Source organism: Eriocheir sinensis, unplaced genomic scaffold (genome assembly GCF_024679095.1).
Source record: "Eriocheir sinensis breed Jianghai 21 unplaced genomic scaffold, ASM2467909v1 Scaffold236, whole genome shotgun sequence".
In the NCBI taxonomy this organism is placed as follows: domain Eukaryota; kingdom Metazoa; phylum Arthropoda; class Malacostraca; order Decapoda; family Varunidae; genus Eriocheir; species Eriocheir sinensis.
The window spans coordinates 96,003-115,889 of record NW_026111539.1 but is presented as its reverse complement, the minus strand read 5'-3'; the positions used below and the strand labels follow the sequence as shown (position 1 = coordinate 115,889).

General features: G+C 39.0%; 1 protein-coding gene across 6 annotated transcripts in view; it reads left to right on the top strand.

Moving 5' to 3' along the window:
• Positions 1–248: 248 nt before the first annotated feature.
• Positions 249–19,887, top strand: part of LOC126991067 (phospholipid-transporting ATPase IF-like) — a 40,070-nt gene continuing 20,431 nt past the window's right edge. Inside the window, exons 1-3 of one of the 6 annotated variants that reach the window (XM_050849765.1) lie at positions 249–266; positions 3,579–3,873; positions 18,515–18,625. In XM_050849765.1, coding sequence (XP_050705722.1) covers positions 3,835–3,873; positions 18,515–18,625 — 150 coding nt within the window. In that variant the 5' untranslated portion in view covers positions 249–266; positions 3,579–3,834. Of the gene's footprint in view, positions 321–2,380; positions 2,609–3,573; positions 3,874–18,514; positions 18,626–19,887 lie in introns of those variants that run through there. The other 5 variants (XM_050849761.1, XM_050849763.1, XR_007745083.1 and 2 more) reach the window with 5 other exon arrangements.

The following is a 19,887-nucleotide window of genomic DNA, read 5'->3' as shown; positions in this document are numbered from 1 at the left end:
ATAAAAATGAATGAACATATCACACACACACACACACACACACACACACACACACACACACACACACACACACACACACACACACACACACACACACACACACACGAAATAGGAATAAAAGAGAAGAGGGGAATTTCCGGATGGCGATAACAAGAATCATAAACCAAACGGAAGATCAAGCATTTTACAGAAGCTACACGACGCTGGGCCTTCAGTGACGCGCCTCGTATCACAGTGAGAGAAGGCGAGTGAGAGCCAGTGCTTGTGTGAGTGAGGGCGAGTGAGGGAGAGAGAGTTGCACGTGTTGTTGTGTACCCCAGGTGAGGAGAGCGCGGGGAGTAAGGAAGGGGGAACAGACATCACACACTCTCCCAAGAAAGCATACATCATTAAAAAAAAAAAGATTAGATAGAAAATATTGAACAGAAACAAATGGAAAGCAAGTGTAGGAGAGAACTAGGAGTGGGGAAGGAAAACATACGTCACTCTCTCCCAAGCAAGCATACGTAATTGAAAAAAAGAATACATAAATAAATAAATAAAAAAGAGATTAGAAAAGATCGAACAGAGAAGCAAATGAAAGTAGAGTGTATAAATAGTGTATAAGTGTGTCTCCTTCTGTTTGATTTGCAGGAGCAGTGAATTAGCGGACAGTGTGTGTGTGTGTGTGTGTGTGTGTGTGTGTGTGTGTGTGTGTGTGTGTGTGTGTGTGTGTGTGTGTGTGTGTGTGTGTGTGTGTGTGTGTGTTCTTTGTTGCCCTTGAGCTGTTTCCTTGACCATAAAAAAAAAGAGAAACGTGAAACCAAAGTGAGACAATGTTTAGCTCACCCTAGAACGCATATATATTAATTACTTGAAAGATTGAGATAAAAAAAAAAAGTTAAAATGAGGTAGGAGTGCGTAATAAACTGAAAAGAAGCAAGAGAGAAGTGAGTGAATGAGAGAGAAGAACGTGAAGCAAAACCAAGTTATCATTTTGCTATCCCTGGAATGTGCACCTTAATTAATTACCTGAATGATTGGGGAGAAAAAAGTGAAATGAGATAAAAGTGCGTAAGAGAATGAATATAAGCAAGTGAAAAGCGAGGGTATGTGTGCATATGAGATGTGATGCAAGTCGTCATTTTGCTCGCCCTAGAATGAATATATGTTAATTTATCACCTAAAAGAATGAGTTAAGACAAGTGAAATGGTGTGTGGGTGTGTAAGGGGGATATTACACTGGGCATATTTTCCGTGGATCTTCAGTCAAACCACGATTTCCGCTAACGTGGTTCTCAATTGTTTGTTGTTATTGCTGCTGATGATGATGGTGAGTAATACCGTCGTCCTTCAGTGAAACCTACCGTAGCTTTGGAAGATCGTGAACACGTCAGAAAACCACGCAAATATGAGAACCACGCCAGCGGAAATCGTGGTTTGACTGAAGATCCACTTAAAATTTGCCCAGTGTAATAACCCCTTAAGAGAGGCACGTGAAAAGTGAATGAACGAGAGATAGACGAGAAACACATGTGAGTCAACGTTCACATCCCCTAGAATGCATATATATTTTCATTACCTGAACGATGGGGAGAAAAAAGTTAAAATGAGGTAAGAGAGTTAGAGTGAATAGGAACGGGTGAAAAGTGAGTGTATGAGTGATAAATATGAAACAAAAGTGAATCAACAATAATTTGCTCGTCCTAGAATGCATATATATTAATTACCTGAACGATGGAGGGGGAAAGTAAAATGAGGTAAGAATGTGTAAGAGAGTGAACAGAAACGACCGAAAAGTGGATGTATGAGAAATTAACACGAAACAAAAGTGAGACAACGTGTAGCTTACCACAGCATGCATTTATATTAATTACCTGAACGATGGGGGGGGGGGGGAAATGAGGTAAGAGTGTGTAAGAGAGTGAACAGAAACGACCGAAAAGAGAATGTATGAGAAATTAACACGAAACAAAAGTGAGACAACGTTTAGCTTACCACAGAATGCATATATATTAAGTACCTGAAAGATTAAGAGGGGAAAAAAAGAGTAAAATGCGGTATAGGTGCGTAAGAGAGTGAACAGAAACGACCAAAAAGTGAATGTCCGAGAGATAAACATGAAATTAAAGTGAATCAACATCTTGGTCGCACTCAAATGCATATCTTGTTGACCTGAAAAATTGAGAATAGAAAAAGAAAGCTTAAAATGAGCTATGAGTGCGTATGTGTGTGTGTGTGTGGGGGGGGGGGGGTAAGTGGGGTGGAGAGAGTGACTTCCTGGTAGACTAAACAACACATACAAGATAGCCCGTATGTGTGCGTATGTAGGTGGGAGCGGGGGGGGGGGGGGGGGGTGAGGGCCAGTTCCTACGAACCAAAACCCTACAGTGACGAGTGACTCACATGACAGGGGTGTTTTGAAAGCCTGGCTAAGGGGTAAAGGGGGTTGCAAGAGATTGAATACAGGAAGCTGGTTGGCGGGCGTGCTATCGGAACGCGATGATAGCGGCGATAAGGGGTAGAGAAGGACGATGATAAAGGCAGTGAGTGAGTGTGAGCGGGGGCGAAGCGATGGTGTAGTAGTAGTGTGGGTGAGCGAGTGTCGGTGTGCGGTGCGTTGTTCGAGGTGTGTTGGTGTTTGTTATGGTGTTAGTGGTTGTTAGTGGGTTGGTGTGGGTTTATAACTGGTTGACTTTGTGACTGGTGGTGTTAGTTAGATTTTGTGGTGTTAAAACGGCGTCCTATATCTTGGTTTATTTTTTAAAAGCGAGACATAAGACCTAACAACCCTTCCCAGAATTTCCCTGGATAGCAAAACGACCCCCTCTAATCGGTTTACTATGCTTGCTCTCTCTCTCTCTCTCTCTCTCTCTCTCTCTCTCTCTCTCTCTCTCTCTCTCTCTCTCTCTCTCTCTCTCTCTCTTCAAACCCTTTTTTTCATAACATTAGCAAGAAAAAGCGACAAATCAACAGACAGCACTGACAACATATGCATTTCAGAACCCAGGCAAAAAAACACACAAAAAAAAAACAGCTGTAACAATAGTGAAACAGTGAAACGAACAAACAAACAAGTGACCTCCAATCAGCAATGTTACCAAATCATCGTAGCACTTGAGACAATCCACTAATCTATTACTGCCAGAAAGCTATCACCCTCCTCCCCCTTCCCTCCCCCAGCATTCAATCAAACTCGTCACCCAAAACTTCATCATCAGCACATTCTAAAGGTGGGAAAGATAAATCAACGTTAACTAACCTGATTTGATTGTCGTATATGGGAATCATTATCGTGTAGGTTTGATGAGATGTAAACTAGTATTAAAGATCATCCTTGGTTTTATCATGCCATCAGTTAAATAATTGTCTAACTCTTCTATCTGTTCAAATAACGATCCACCTACAAATGGGAACGCTGCCTCCATCTAGTCCACACCCAACTACAGACCACACAAACAAACAAACAAATTCACGGGGAGCCACAAACAAAACCAGACACTACGAACATCAGGAGGAAGGGAAGGGACGCAAGACAACTCTCCACCCAAAACTGACCTCTCATCTGACCTCTCGTTCTCTCTCTTTTGTCAGAGCAGCGTATAGCGGGCTTTTTTGTTGATGGTTTTGTTTTATTGCCCTGAGCTGCCTCCTTTGCTGTAGAAAGAAAAGAGGAGAGGTAGAGCACGGTTTCCTCGGTTGCTCTTTCTCCTCACTCTCATCTCGCTCTCTACGTGAAGACTATGACAACATTTTGAGGGGCGTGGGGGTGCACCGTCTACCTCTACCCGTCACCTGTACCACGCCAGAGAAAACGGTACCAGCAGGAGTAAGGAGGCGCCGTAGAAGAAGACAATGGCGCGTGGAGTCAGGAGGGGCTCGTCCAGAAGAAGGGTGAGTCGTTATCTATGGTTATCTAAAGTATCCGGTGTACCTGTAAGCATTGTTGACTCACCTGATGGGACTGTCTGCTCACCTGAAGGCTTTACGCAGGTAGTGAGTCACTGGTTTGGTGTTATGCATATAGGAACGTGAGGAAATGGGTGTTTGGTAATGTTGACCGGCTTTGAAACATGGGAAAATGGTGTTGCTATAAATAAATGTAACGTTTCAGCTTATTGTTTTGTTTAAAAGGGTGAACGAATTTGCACACACACACACACACACACACACACACACACACACACACACACACACACACACACACACACACACACACAAGAAATTCATGAACGTCAGATAAGATGGATCCTAAAATTATATGCTTTGAAACTATATCATCACAGCATTAAACAATTATGTCATTCACGTTACACTCTCTCTCTCTCTCTCTCTCTCTCTCTCTCTCTCTCTCTCTCTCTCTGTCTCTCTCTCTCTCTCTCTCTCTCCTCTTTCATTTGAATAGGATAATATACTGAATTAGGTCAAGATTTTAAATTAGAGAGAGAGAGAGAGACAGACAGACAGACAGACAGACAGGAACGTTATTATCTCTCTCTCTCTCTCTCTCTCTCTCTCTCTCTCTCTCTCTCTCTCTCTCTCTCTCTCTCTCTCTCTCTATCTCAGTCAGGAAACGCCAACCATGTTCTTCACAGGCACAGCCAAGCAACTATTAACACATAAGGGAAGTGACGTCCAGGCGCTCCACATAATAAAAAGAATCTCAGCTCCTCCACCACAAGAGCCCGTAGTATTTTTAAACATATAGGCACCTCGGTTCATCTGTTTGAAAAGCCTCTCGTCTAAGTTGCTGGGATTTTCATGGACTGTTTTATGATCCTAGTGACAGTTTTACATGACTTCCGCGCCATAAACGGGAAATACACCCAGGAAAACCCGGTTAAGGATCTTCTCTGTGGCCTAGGGAAATAATCGTAGTGGGAATCCTGTACGTTATAAGCATATGGACCAATGATAGACATGCTAGTTAAATGGGGGGACAGTGTTGTGCTTGCCTCGGCCGAATCCAGCAATCCCATCAACACGAGGAAACAACTGCTGGGCCCTGGTTCTAATAAGGTCACAGCCAACCTTGTAACTGTACGTTCTCTTCGTCCGTCCCACGCTTATAACAATTGTGGGTTTTTCCATATTCCGTGATGAAGGATATTGCATCACCTCAGGAAAGTCAAGGAATAGAGGGCGACGGATGCCTTGTGTCTATACATCTACTTGTTTGTTTGCTTGTGTTTATTAGGAGGGAAGGGAGCGTGTCAAGGCTAAAAAGATAATACTGATAATAAAAATAATAATAATAATAATAATAATAATAATAATAATAATAATAATAATAATAATAATAATAAGAAGAAGAAGAAGAAGAAGAAGAAGAAGAAGAAGAAGAAGACAAAGTGATAATAATAATAATGATGAGAGCGAGGTAAAAATAAAGATAATGATAATAATAATGAAAAAAAAATAATAATAATAATACCCTAATAATAGTTATTATTATTATTATTATTATTATTATTATTATTATAATAATAATAATAATAATAATAATAATAATAATAATAATAATAATAATAATAATAATAATAATAATAATAATAATAATAATAATAATAATAATAATAATAATAATAATAATAATAATAATAATAATAATGAAAAAACAACAACAGAACGTGCTGCTCCTTAGAAAATGATAAAATGGAGATAAAGAAAAGAGGAAAATATAGAAACGAGAAAATAAAGAACAAAAAAAATAGCGAAGAGAAAAAAACGGGACAGGATATTAATTTTACTTTCTCGAGCTTCTGAGAAGTGATAGGCGTTTTCAGTAGTGTCACCGACAAGTCAAACGGAAGCATTCAAAAGCAAACGAGACCAAACGTGCTCAGTGATATGTTTGCCCAAAAGGCAAACGCCAGCAAACGTTTTTCATCGGCCAATCAGCGAGTAATCACCACAGCACCACAGCAGTCAAGTTCCCGTTGGAATGTATTTTGAAGAATAAAATATAGAATATAATGCTCTTTGAAACCCAGAAAGTTGGTGCTGTATAAAGAAACATTTATTTTCTTATCATTTCACACTAAAAAGATCCTGAAAATGACATAAGGCAAGGGAAAGAAGGGAAGATGCTGCGTTTTCTGATGATATTTCGCATCTTTTTGACCGCTAGGCAGCGTTGTCCGACTCTATTTCGTGGCTGTGACTTTAATCCCGGAGTAGTGCAGTTTTTTTTTTTTTATATGTTGATGCGTTTCTTGCATCATCTCTTAACATGATTATCAAGTGCGGGCGGCATACTTCGCAAGTCTCTACGGGTATGTGGTGCCTGGCTTTCCACAACCAATCATCGCTGTCCAGCTCGTGACGTCTCATGTGGGCGAACCTTAGAAGACCGCTGGAGTCTAACAAATTTTCAATTTTTCCAAAACAAGCCTACATGCATTTGTATTACGATAGTCTTGTTTTGGAAAAATTTGGAAAATATGTTATTCTCAACGGTCTTCAAATCCGTCACATATTAAATTCGGCCCTGATTACACCTAGTTACCAGTATTATTACGCAAAAATTAATCTCATTGCAACTTTTAATCTGAGAGCTTCTTTCTCCTTCTCCTCCTCCTCCGCTTCCTGTGTTCTAACTTACTGTGGCAGAAAGCGAGATAGTTCCCAGATGTGTGTTATCTGACTTTAGCCTTACAGGACAGAGGTTCCTATGACGCTACGCAGGAGAAATGGATTTCCTAAGTCATCTTATCTATGGAAATTCCCGTTCGTCGGGAATATGCACAAATGAACACATGATATCTTTTTTTACGGAGAAACTCGTGTATTATGCAACAAGACTAGAGGAACATGAGAAAGGAAAGGAAGAAATGGGAAGGGACGTGAGAAATGCATATATTAGGGAAGCACAAATAATAACAGGAGTAGATTAACCTTAAAACATACAAACATCCTAAACAAGTTTTTAGTTACTAATGATAATATATATATATATATATATATATATATATATATATATATATATATATATATATATATATATATATATATATATGGCCTCAACTCTCAGAAGGCTTATGGAGCTGATGGAGTGCCTCCTATTGCCCTTAAAAACTGTGCTTCCGTGCTGACACCCTGCCTGGTCAAACTCTTTCGCCTCTGGCTCTGCCTGTCAACATGTATCTTTCCTTCCTGCTGGAAATACACCTTCATACAGCCTGTGCCTAAGAAGGGTTACCGTTCCAATCCCTCAAACTACCGCCCTATAGCTTTACTTACCTGTCTATCTAAAGCTTTTGAATCAATCCTTAACCAGAAGATTCAAAAGAACCTTTCCACTTCTGACCTTCTATCTGATCGCCAGTATAGGTTCCGCAAGGGGCGTTCTACTGGCGATCCTCTTACTCTTTTAACTGACTCTTGATCATACTCTCTTAGCCGTTTCGGTGAAACTTTCTCAGTTGCGCTAGACATATCGAAAGCTTTCGATAGAGTCTGGCACAACTCTGCTTTCTAAACTGCCCTCTTTCGGATTCTATCCCTCTCTCTGTTCCTTTGTCTCCAGTTTCCTTTCCGGCCGTTCTGTCTCTACTGTGGTAGACGGTCACTGTTCTTCCCCTAAGCCTATCAACAGTGGTGTTCCACAGGGCTCTATCCTATCACCCACTCTCTTCCTGTTATTCATCACTGATCTTCTTTCCATAACAAAATGTCCTATCCACTCATACCCTGACGACTCCACTCTGCATTATTCAACTTCATTCAGCAGAAAACCCTTTCAACAGGAATTACATGACTCCAGACTAGAGGCTGCAGAACGCTTATCTTCAGACCTTGCTATCATTTCCGATTGGGGTAAAAGGAACCTTGTGTCCTTCAATGTCTCAAAAAAACAATTTCTCCTCCTATCAACTCGACACAATCTTCCAAACACTTATCTCCTATTCTTCAACAACACTCAGCTGTCACCTTCTTTAACACTAAACATCCTCGGTCTATCCTTAACTCAAAATCTTAACTGGAAACTTCACATCTCCTCTCTCACTAAATCAGCTTCCTCGAGGTTGGGCGTTCTGGATCGTCTCCGCCAGTTCTTCTCCCCCGCACAGTTGCTTTCCATATACAGGGGCATTATCCGCCCTCGTATGGAGTATGCATCTCACGTGTCCCCCACACGTCACCCAGCGGTTCTCCAGCGGCTCCACTCACACAGCTCTCTTGGACACAGTGGAATCTGAGGCTCTTCGTCTCATCAGTTATCCTCCTCTTACTGATTGTCTTCTACCTCTTATTCCGCCATGTTACCTCTCTTTCTATCTTCTATCGATATTTTCACGCTGACTGCTCTTCTGAACTTGCTAAGTGGATGCCTCCCCCCCTTCCATGGCCTCGCCGCACACGACTTTCTACTCAAGCTCATCCCTTTACTGTCCAAATCCCTGACGCAAGAGTTAACCAGCATTTTCACTATTTCATCCCTCACGCTGGTAAACTTTGGAACAATCTCCCTTCATCTGTATTTCCTCCTGCCTACGACATGAACTCTTTCAAAGGAGGGTATCAGGACACCTCTCCTCCCGAAATTGACCTATCTTTCGGCCACTTCTCTTGACTCTTTTGTAGGAGCAGAGAGTAGCGGGCTTTTTTTCATCATTGTTTCCTTTTTTTTTGTCCTTGAACTATTTCCTCTACTGTATATATATATATATATATATATATATATATATATATATATATATATATATATATATATATATATATATATATATATATATATATATATATATATATATATATATATATATATATATATATATATATATATATATATATATATATATATATATATATACTTCGATCTCGTTCGTTTCCTTGTTCTGTTTTTTTTATATATGCCGCTGGGCGAAATAAAACTATTATTATTATTATTATTATTATTATTATTATTATTATTATTATTATTATTATTATTATTATTATATAAATAGCTCACATGTATTAAACTTTATTTTTTGGTTGTATGATGGTTCATAATACTCTGAAACTTTAGTTCAGGAACAGTTCCTTCCCTCCTTACCTTAACATCCCATCCCAGCTATAGGTTTATTACTTATTTTTATATCATCTCACATCACATATTAACTACCAATATTCATGCAATTTCTGTGGATCCAAGTCCCGGGACTGTGCTAACTATGATTCCCTTGTTGTCCGGGTTCGCCTGCTGCCCGTTAGACGTGTCGGCTGTGCATACGTGCCTCCCTCCACTTGTGGTTTCATGAGGCCCAAAGCTCGTAAACGCCGCCTTGCCCGCCATATTCCCGACGAACGTGAATTTCCAAAGATAAAATGACTTAGGAAATCCATCTATCCTGCGTAGTGTCATAGGAACCTCTGTCCTGTAAAGCTTAAGTCAGATAACACACATCTGGGAACTATCTCGCTTCCTGCCACGATAAGTTAGAACACAGGAAGCGGAGGAGGAGGAGGAGGAGGGAGAGGAGAAAGAAGCCCTCAGATTAAGGGCCTAGTTACACTGAGATTAATTTTTGCGTAATAATTCTGGTAACTAGATGTAATGAGGGCCGAATTTAATATTATTATTTGTGCTTCCCTAATAAATGCATATAAACTACGATAGTCATGTCTTATTTTGGAAGACAAAACATTTTATTCTCCAGCGGTCTCCTAAGCTCTAGAGACACGCCAGTCATCGTCGACAGACCGACTTGGTCGGCTAGATTTCGATCGCCGATTGAGTCGGTCTGTCGTGCTCCCCCGTGCAGGGAGGGAGCTATGTTTTCCCTCTTCACGGGCCTCTCCGGATAGACCTGGGAAATATGTGTGCGGGCGAGGAAATATATATTTTTGCAATATCTTAGTTGACATCAAGCTAAAACAAGGAGTAACTTAGAGTTGGCTCAGAACTCATACATGCGAACTGTAAACATAACTCTTGCCACGGAGAAATCGTCTGCCGCTGGATGAGGGGCATATACAAAGCCTAGTAACAAAGGATTAAGCACAGGCGATCTGTACTCGTCCTCTAGGAACAAATCGTCGAATTCCTCCATCTTCCTACTTCCGACAGTGTGCACTCTGTACTTGAGTCTGAAAAGTGATGTACATGACAGTTTTTCCCGGGCGGTGGCGCCTGTCGTCTGGCACCGCGCCTGTAATTCGTGTTCAGTACAAACGCTGTGTTGTATGCTTTCGTTTGACTTGTCGGTGACACTACTGAAAACGCTTAATATGTAGACAAAATAACACGGGGGGGGAATTTGCTACATCTTCCTAAACCACGACGACGCCAATAATAAAACAGATTAAGCAAGAAGTCACCGTGATTGGCTTATCTTTATTGCACACACACACACACACACACAGGTTCCTTGTTTTATTTCTTTTAGCACAAAGGAAGCAGACCAAGGAAACTAAACTATGCTAGGCTAGGTAATTAGGATACGTTTATAGCCTAGGTTAGGTAATTATGGTCGCCTTGTAAATTAAGTTAGGTTTATTTGGATAGGCTTGTATGAAGACAATGAACTAAGCTAGGCAGGCTATACTAGGCTACGTAGTTAGGATAGGTTTATGGGCTAGGCTCGATAATTATGATAGCTCTGTAGCACTAGGCTATGAAAACTTGGATAAATTTGCGAGAAAAATAGTGTAGGCTAGTTAATTTGGGCATTTTGAATATAATAAACATGATACGGCTAGGTATTTTTGGAGAGATTTATCGGAAGACAGTGCGAAATTAGGTACTAGGTATATTTGGAGAGATTTATATAAAGACAGTCCAATACTAAATAATTTGAAAAAAGCTTATATGAAAACAGAATAGTATTAGGCTAGATAGTTTGAATAGGGTTTTATAAAGATACAGAGTAAATAAAATTTCGATAGGTCTTTATATTAACAGCTAGACTTGGTAAACCTGAATTGGATTAGAATGAAGACAGAATACTTAAAGGTTTCAGAGACTTGAGTTGATCAGTACGATAGAATATTAAGTTAAGCAGATTTAAATACGTCTTGTGTTAATCACAAACTAATGACTGGTTTGGAAAATACGGCCAACAAACCTTATTCGTTTATTTTATTTTATTTATTTATTTGATTCTTATTTTTAGTTTATTCCTTTCCCTTCGCTAATGCTGCATTTTATGGGACTGATGAGTAATTTTTCGAGTCATGGTGTGAGGAAGGGGAGGGAGGGAGGGGAAGGGGATGGTAATAAGGCAAGGGGGGAGGGAGGTCAGGAAGGGGGATTAAGGGGCGTCAGGTTGGCTATCTCAGGTGTGTTATCAGTGTTTCCGGCGGTAGCCTAATCACGGCTCATACGCCTTCAGGTATACACACAGAAAATGTCCTGCCTACGTGTACTAATTATTTCTTATATATAACTTTTTTTCTTTTGACAGACCCGACGCTAATATATCACTTTTTTTTTATACACCATAGTCTTATATATTACCTTTTGTTTATTTTTATCAACCTCTCATTTTCCTCTTGTTGTAGCCCATTATACAAGTTCTAGCAAATATTTAGCCTATAAGCTTTATCATTTCTTTGATTTTAAAACCTAGAAAATTACGGTAAAGTTCTCCATAATATGCTAGGCTATATATACTTGTAGACTCCAAAAACAGATTGAACTTTATTATGATTAGCGTAGAACTTACAACGTTTCAGTATAAATGACACTTAAACTGGGCTTCATATTTGAATACGTTTGGCTAATTACATAAACTAATGACTAGATTGCAAAATACGGCCGACAAACCTTATTCCTTAATTCTATTTTACTTATTTATTTATTTTTTGTTGTTGTTGTTTCGCACCTCTAATCTGATCTTCGTAGCCAAATAACTTGACTGATCATTATTAAAATCATCGTAGTGCTTATAACGTTTCAGCATAACATGAAAGTTAATTGCGCTTCATATTAGATTACTGCATCATCGTAATAGTGTTTATTCTGATCTTAGTAGCCTACTTCTTTATAATATCCTTTATATTGATCTTATAATAGTAGCCTACGTACGTCACCAGTATATACATAAGGTTTAATCTCAAATATGTTCCTTCCTACGGTACGCTTTAACTCCAGGTAATGAATTCGTCACCACAAAGAAAAACGGTCACAAAGACTCCTCGCACACTTCGGTACACAATCAAATCAACAGGAATGTTTTGGTACGATATACGTTTAACCTCGTCATTCTGTACACATATCCAGAGCCATACAACAGAAAGATGCCGGGAAACCCTCAAAAAGAGCTTAAAACTATCAAATGGGAGAAAACAAACGAAAATAGGAAACGGCATTAGAGTAGATAAGTACTGAGAGTTTGGCTAACTTGACCACAGGCGCCATGTTGTTAAATTACCAAGAGAGCCGTACAAAATTTAAATTGATGCTGATACAATTTTTTTTTTTTTTTTTTTTGGGTGTTTAGGTACCGTCACGAATTCCAAGAAGCACTTACAGCACACATAAAAATATAATAAATAAATAGAGTAAATAGATAAATGAAATAAATAAATAAATAAAATGAAAAAAAAAATAACTTGCATCAGTGTCACTTTGAATTTCCCGCGGTTCTTCTGGTAACAACATGGTGCCTGATATGAAGTTGCCCAAATTCTCCTATTCCGCGGCTCTGCGTGTATCAGCCAGAATGGAGACACACGGCTGCACAGCACACATCACAACACAGTGAACACGCCACTCAACACTCACCACCGTCGTTGTGTTGCGGGGGGCGCGGTATTCGGCTTCCTCCTGCAGGGCCTCGCAGGGCTGTGGTGTTTCTGAGTTTCCCTCCACACTTTCCTTCGGTTTCCACACTCTCGGGAAGTATTACGGTTTAACTCCAGGTAATGAATTCGTCACAAATCAAGCAATACCGTCGCCGAGCATCCCCACACACTTCGGTACACAATAAAATCTGCAGAAGTGTTTTGATTTTTGCAAAGGTAACGTTCACCTCCCATATGCACTCGCGGCTCAAGGCGGACTGACTCCCATGCGGTGACGTCACAATACTCGGGGTTCCTTGCTGAAGTCCGTCCGCCGTTTCAACAGGACACTGCAGTGACCATACTGTTTACCATCCTAAAAGATGTTCATTTAATAATTTATGTTTCCATTGGTGTTCACTCTTTACAAGAAAAAGTAGTAATAACGTCTGGCTTGATATGTATAAAGTAATCAATTTTATATGAGAAACCATCTAAAATATAGTATTCAGTTTTGCCTGCATATTCAGCTTCGTGTCCATTGTGCTCAGCGTCATAAGAATGTACAATCGAGGGACTCAAGTGATGACACACTGTCCACTGAGTTTCGTTCACAGGCTCCGACTTTAAAATACATACACCGCATGGAAGGAGGCTAATGTTCAGATATGTCACTACAAATACACTCGACATAATTTATTAGATATGAATTTGTCAGTTGTGCACACTGATAATTTTTAAATTCGCGAACGAAAATGTCACCTTAAGCGGCCCATACACGCTCAAATTTTTTGTCAAATTTTTTGATGTCAAATTATTTGACGGTTTGACGTTCGCCCTACACGTTCAAACTTCTCATCAAATTTTCAGTTTGCTCCCGAGTGTCATCATGGATGCATATACAGCGTTGGCTCTTGGCTTAGCATTGAAGAGCACACAGAAACGAAAGAGACGAAAGTGGGCCCAGCAATGGTATCTGTGTCGTGAACGATTTGGCCATGTTCCTTTATTAAATGAATTAAGAATTAGTGAACCTGATGTTTTCAAGAACTTTCTTCGCATGGATGGAGAATCATTTGACAAACTATTAGATCTTGTGAGACCATACATAACCAAAGAAAACACAGTTATGCGTAGTGCGATATCACCATTTGAAAGACTCTCAATAACTCTCCGCTTCTTGGCTACTGGTAACACATTCGAAGACCTGAAATTCCTGAGTGCCATTTCTCCTCAAGCCATTGGTGGTATCGTTATAGATACTTGCAACGCCATTAACACATGCTTGCAGTCGTACATAAAGGTAAGATGCTGATTTTTCCAATGCATTTTTATTAGTGAACTAAATTATGAATAACAATAATGAAATGAAATTTTATATAAACATATTCTTGTGCGAGAAGAATGTTAACAAACTGAAAAGATTCAGAAGAATATAGGCCTACTAAGTAAACATAAATAAATAATTCATAAATAAACAATATATATTCAAATGTACCTCATTCTGACAAAAATATGTAAAGCAAAAAAAAACATTCATTACTCGTATAAGTAAATTAGTGTGAATGATAACAAAATGAAAAGATTCAGATGAATATACTAAATAAACGTAAATACATAATTCTTAAATGAACAATATATGTTCAAATGTACCTCATTCTGACAAAAATATATAATGCAAAAATAAAACATTCATTACTCGTATAAAGTAAATTAGTGTGAATGATAACAAAATGAAAAGATTCAGAAGAATATACTAAATAAACGTAAATACATAATTCTTAAATGAACAATATATGTTCAAATGTACCTCATTCTGACAAAAATATATAATGCAAAAATAAAACATTCATTACTCGTATAAAGTAAATTAGTGTCTTTTGGATCATTCATATGAATTTTACCTATGCATTTGGGTTAAAGTTACCAAAATATTTTCCTGCATCAATTGTTCCATCTACAGCATTACCCGAATTATCCGTCACCGAACTGTGTGACATAGGTGTACAGTTCCTTGCAGCCATGTTTGGGTATTGTTGTGGTACAGCATCTCTATAATCACTGTGATGAACCATCGTACTGCTGAAGGGTGGGTTGGAATTAGACCCATAGGGACTTGGTGCATATTCACTGGTATCACTACTTGGTGTCCAACATCGAGTTTGTTGTGGGATGGGATTTATCTGCACAGACTGTCGATGCAGGTTTCCACAAAGTCCCTCGAAGATAATATCGTTTATTCCCTTCTTTGCAAGTAACAATTGCTTAGGATCCATTTTAGATAAATCATTGGCCCAAGCTTTAGCCAATGTGAGAAATTCATTTTCAGGTTTCTGAAGATGTTCACATGCTAGGCCTATCAGTTCGTCTTGGCGATTAGAAAACTGCCAATTTCTTACGCTTTGCAGGTTGAGCTGGAACAGTGTGTAGGTTCGTACTTTCATCTACCCTTTCTTGTATGGCTGTGCCTTCCTGGTCATCGCCAATCTGAAATATTAAAAAATCATTTTATTTTTATTTTCCAGATGCCGCAAACTGCTGAAGAATGGAAAGAATTGAGCAACGATTTCAATAAACATTGGAATATACCACATTGTATAGGGGCATTAGACGGCAAACACGTCTCAATTAAAAAACCAATTGGCTCTGGATCATTTTACTATAACTATAAGAAACATTGCAGTATCGTACTGCTAGCAGTTGTCAATGCCAAATACGAATTTATAATGGTCGATGCAGGAATGAACGGACGTGTTTCAGATGGAGGTGTAATGAGCCATACCAAATTTGGTTCTTTGATGGAACATGGCGAACTACAGCTACCAGGAGCCGAACCGTTGCATGAAGGAGACTCTATTGATGTGCCTTACTTTTCGTGGCCGACGATGCTTTGCAATGAATGAAAATCTTCTTAAACCCTACAGTGTAATGGGAAACGACTTTTGGACCAGGAAAGAAGGGTTTTCAATTATCGTTTAAGCAGGGACGACGCATAGTTGAAAATGTGTTCGGAATACTTGTTTCAAGATTCGGTGTATTCAGAGGCCAATGTTGCTTTCACCAGAAAAAGCAACGACTGTCACATTAACATGTTGCTATCTACATAACTTTTTAAGGAAACAATCAAGCGGATACATGGCTCCGGGAAGCGTGGATTGGGAGGACAATGTCACACATGAGCTGCATAGTGGGGAATGGCGTTCTAAACAGAGAGAACTAGCAGCCCTACGTCCCATATTCAGCAGGAATTCGTCAGAAAAAGCAAAGTTTACTCGAGATACTATGAAGCACTATTTTTCCACCCTCGGATCGGTTCCTTGGCAGTAAAAAATGGTTTCATAGAAGCAAGCAAAGGGAAGCAATGTAATTTTTTTATTGATTATTTGTTTCTTTTCACAATTATATAATGTGACATTGACTAATTCTTAGTAAGCTATTAGACAAGAAAGAGTTTATATACTATACAAACATGGTAATAGCTATTAATTTTCTATATCTTTTCCTTAATTGATTAGGGCTTTTGTTTTTGAGTAGCCTACTTTATTTTTTCTTATTTTGCGGAGATTTTTTAGTAGCCTAATTATTTTTTCCTTATTATGCGGTGATTTTTTTAATAACTTATTTTATTTTTGTCTTCAAGTGAGCGCTTTTATTTTTTTCAGTTAGGTTATATACTTAGAAGCAAGCAAAGGGGAAGCAATGTAATTTTTTTTTATTGATTATTTGTTTCTTTTCACAATTATATAATGTGACATTGACCTAATTTTACTTTTAGATGCAAATAGACATGAATAACTATGAAATTTGTTTAAATATCTAATCATGTTGGATAAGCTGTGCAACTGTCATTGAATGCAGCTAAATACAGTATGCTTAAAATTTCACTTACCTCTTCATTTTGTCCCTCTTCACTCGATTGTATTGTGCTTCGTGAAGAAGCCGGTGTTTCCGTGTCAATCAGGAAAAAAAGAGCATCAAAACACCATAATGACGGCTCATAAATTTCTTCTGCTCCTGCTCCAGATCTGCTTGAGTCTTTGAATTTTTTTAATTCTTTTCGGAAGCTCGTCCGCAGTGAGTTGATTTTCTTCTTCAGCTCCTCCTTCGTCCCTTCCGGATAATAATCACGGAATTTCTGTAACAGAGTCTCATAACCCATTTCTTTTTTATTTCTGTCACTATAGCAGTCACTTTTAACGTTCCAAAGTTGTGGTAAACTTCTATATACATCAATAAGCTCAAGAAGAAATTTCTTTTCCTGTTTCGATGGAGCCATGATGACGATGAGCCGTGCACGTCCTCCTCTGATTATGTCCAATCACTAACTAATTTGCGCAAACTATTGCTAGCTGCCACACACGCACAAATTATTTGATGTCAAATCAAAAAATATCTACTGAAATCAGATGATTAAAAGATTTGACATCAAACCTTTTAGGCCATCAAATTATGCCACACACGATCAAATTCATGTCAAATAATTTGACATCAAAAAATTTGACAAAAAATTTGAGCGTGTATGGGCCGCTTTACACTTCGTTCAAATTTAGTCATTGACAGCTAAAGTTGTTAACAGCGGTATTATGCATTTGAATCGATGTTGTATTCATTCCTGCAACGTCCTCGCTTAGAAAATACAAAGAAAACATGGATAAAGTGCACAAATATTCTGATATGGTTTAAAAATATATAATGATACCACCATTTAACTCTCGCTTGACAGTGTTATGCAATGACGTCATCGACCATGCCAGCCGGCGCATTTAAGAAACTAGTAGGCTATTATGAATTGAAATGAATTACAAAGCTATTATTTTGCATTTGAGAATACTAAACGATTCGTTTGCATTTATGAAACTAGGCTATTACTTTGCATTTACGAATACTAAGTTATTATTATGCATTTAAGAAAACTAGGCTATTATTTTGCAGTGACTTTTTTTCTTAAGAGAAATTAATCTCTCTTTTTCTCTCTCTCTCTCTCTCTCTCTCTCTCTCTCTCTCTCTCTCTCTCTCTCTCTCCAGAATGCACACTAACGACCAAAGCCAAGCAAGTATTTACCTTATGGAATGCAGAAATCTTATTACAGATCGTGCACTAGTGGAAACAAGAGCATTCATAACAGATTTTTTTAAAGAAACATAATCGCCGTGCAGTTGATGCTCACAATTTCGTCAGAAAAATCCTTAAATAATATCTCTCTCACACCCACACACACTCTTTGATCCTTGCACACACACACACACACACACACACACACACATACATCTTATATAACTCGAATGCTTCTCTGCTGGATAGTTGCCGTCTTTCGCTAAACCCTGACGCTGGGGTCCTCTTCCGTGAGGCCAAGCACAGAGACTGCTTCAAGGCACGACTACGGAACTGCTTCTCAGTGTTAGTACAATGTTATATTACACTTAGTAATCAAGGATTTTCCTTTTAATGAGGGTTCATATTCTTAGCAAAAGATGCATTTAGTTTTCGTTGTAGTCAGCGGGATGGTGTGCACGCACCAGTCGAAGCCTGCGGATGGCCACGACTCTAACAAGCACCTCCCATCATAAGGCCACTCACACGGTGTTAAGGAGGTGTCAGCGCCTAAATAACTGTTTACCGACTTACCAGAGCAGCTTCGAAGCTTGATGTCCTCCTCTAAAACAACTCCAGAACAACTTACCCCTACCTTCCCTAAAACATGCGTAGCCTATTTTTTGTTGAAGTTGTTTATTTTTTTCATCCATTGTGCATTAAGGATGCTCCTTTACGCCCATGTCTCTCCTCTTCCGCGCCACGCCTTCCCTCACGCCCCTTCCCCCGCAGGGCCAGCCCATCACCACCAGGACGGTGCTGGTGAACGGCCGCCCGCCGGAGAACCTGCCGGAGCCGCTGAAGATCCCTAAATACGTCAACAACCAAATCAAGACTTCCAAGGTGAGGCTCAGAGAGAGAGAGAGAGAGAGAGAGAGAGAATATAATATATTAATAGTAATAATTAATAGATGGTTTCTAGTGAGTATTTAACCGTGGGCTGAAAATATACATTCAACGGTAAATGCAACAGTTACCGGGGATGATAATTGTTGTTTACTATGAATTAACGAAAAGCGTTGGCATACAAAACAACATTGAAATAACATTTGAAATAGTATGTAGTGTGTGTGTGTGTGTGTGTGTGTGTGTGTGTGAGGAGAGATAGGAGAAATAAGGTTAAGTGAATACTGATAAGTGGGCGAGCAAGCGAAACTATGTAAGATATGTAAGATAATGAATGAACTGGAGGAGGAAAAATGTTAGGAAGAAAGACATATATAGTTGACAATGAAAAGTATGTTGTGGTAAAAATAGGAAGAGGAGAAGAATATACGGAGAAAGAGGAAGAGGAGGAGGAGAAGGAGGAGGAAACGTTAACAAGAAAAATGCAATTGAAAAGAGAAGGAAACGATGATAAAAGGACGAGAATGAAGTAGAGAAGAATGAGGATGACAATGAGAGAAGAAAGAGGAGGAGAAGAGGAAGGAAAGCTCTATTATTTTACAGTAAAGGGAACATCTCAAGGGCAAAAATGAATGAGAAAAAAATCCCAGTAATAAGAAAAAGAAATAAAAGAAAAAAAACAGGAAGAATGGAAGGAGGAAGACACAAACATCGACGAGGAGAACCACACTGCATAAAAATAGAAAGAAAATAGTGAAAACGATGATGATGATGATGATGAAATATTAATGATGAATGCTGATGATAGTGAATAATGCATGTCAGCTATACAGTACAGTCTGTTGGATGACGTCATACCATTATCTTCCCCCCTTCCTCCTCCTCCTCCTCCTCCTCCTCCTATTCTTGACTCACTGTAACGCTTATCTTATCAGCAAACAATGTAATAAGACTCCTTATCACCTGGGACTTAGATTATGTTAAAGTTATGTGTGTGTATGTGTGTGTGTGTGTGTGTGTGTGTGTGTGTGTGTACCCTCTTTTCGGCTATTCTATCAACTATTTGCAGGACTTTATTTTTTTTCCTTCTTTCCTGTAATAAAAATACACATTGTTATTTCACGTTCATTCACGATTTTACTATTCTCTCTCTCTCTCTCTCTCTCTCTCTCTCTCTCTCTCTCTCTCTCTCTCTCTCTCTCTCTCTCTCTCTCTCTCTCTCTCTCTCTCTCTCTCTCTCTCTCTCTCGTATTTGCTCC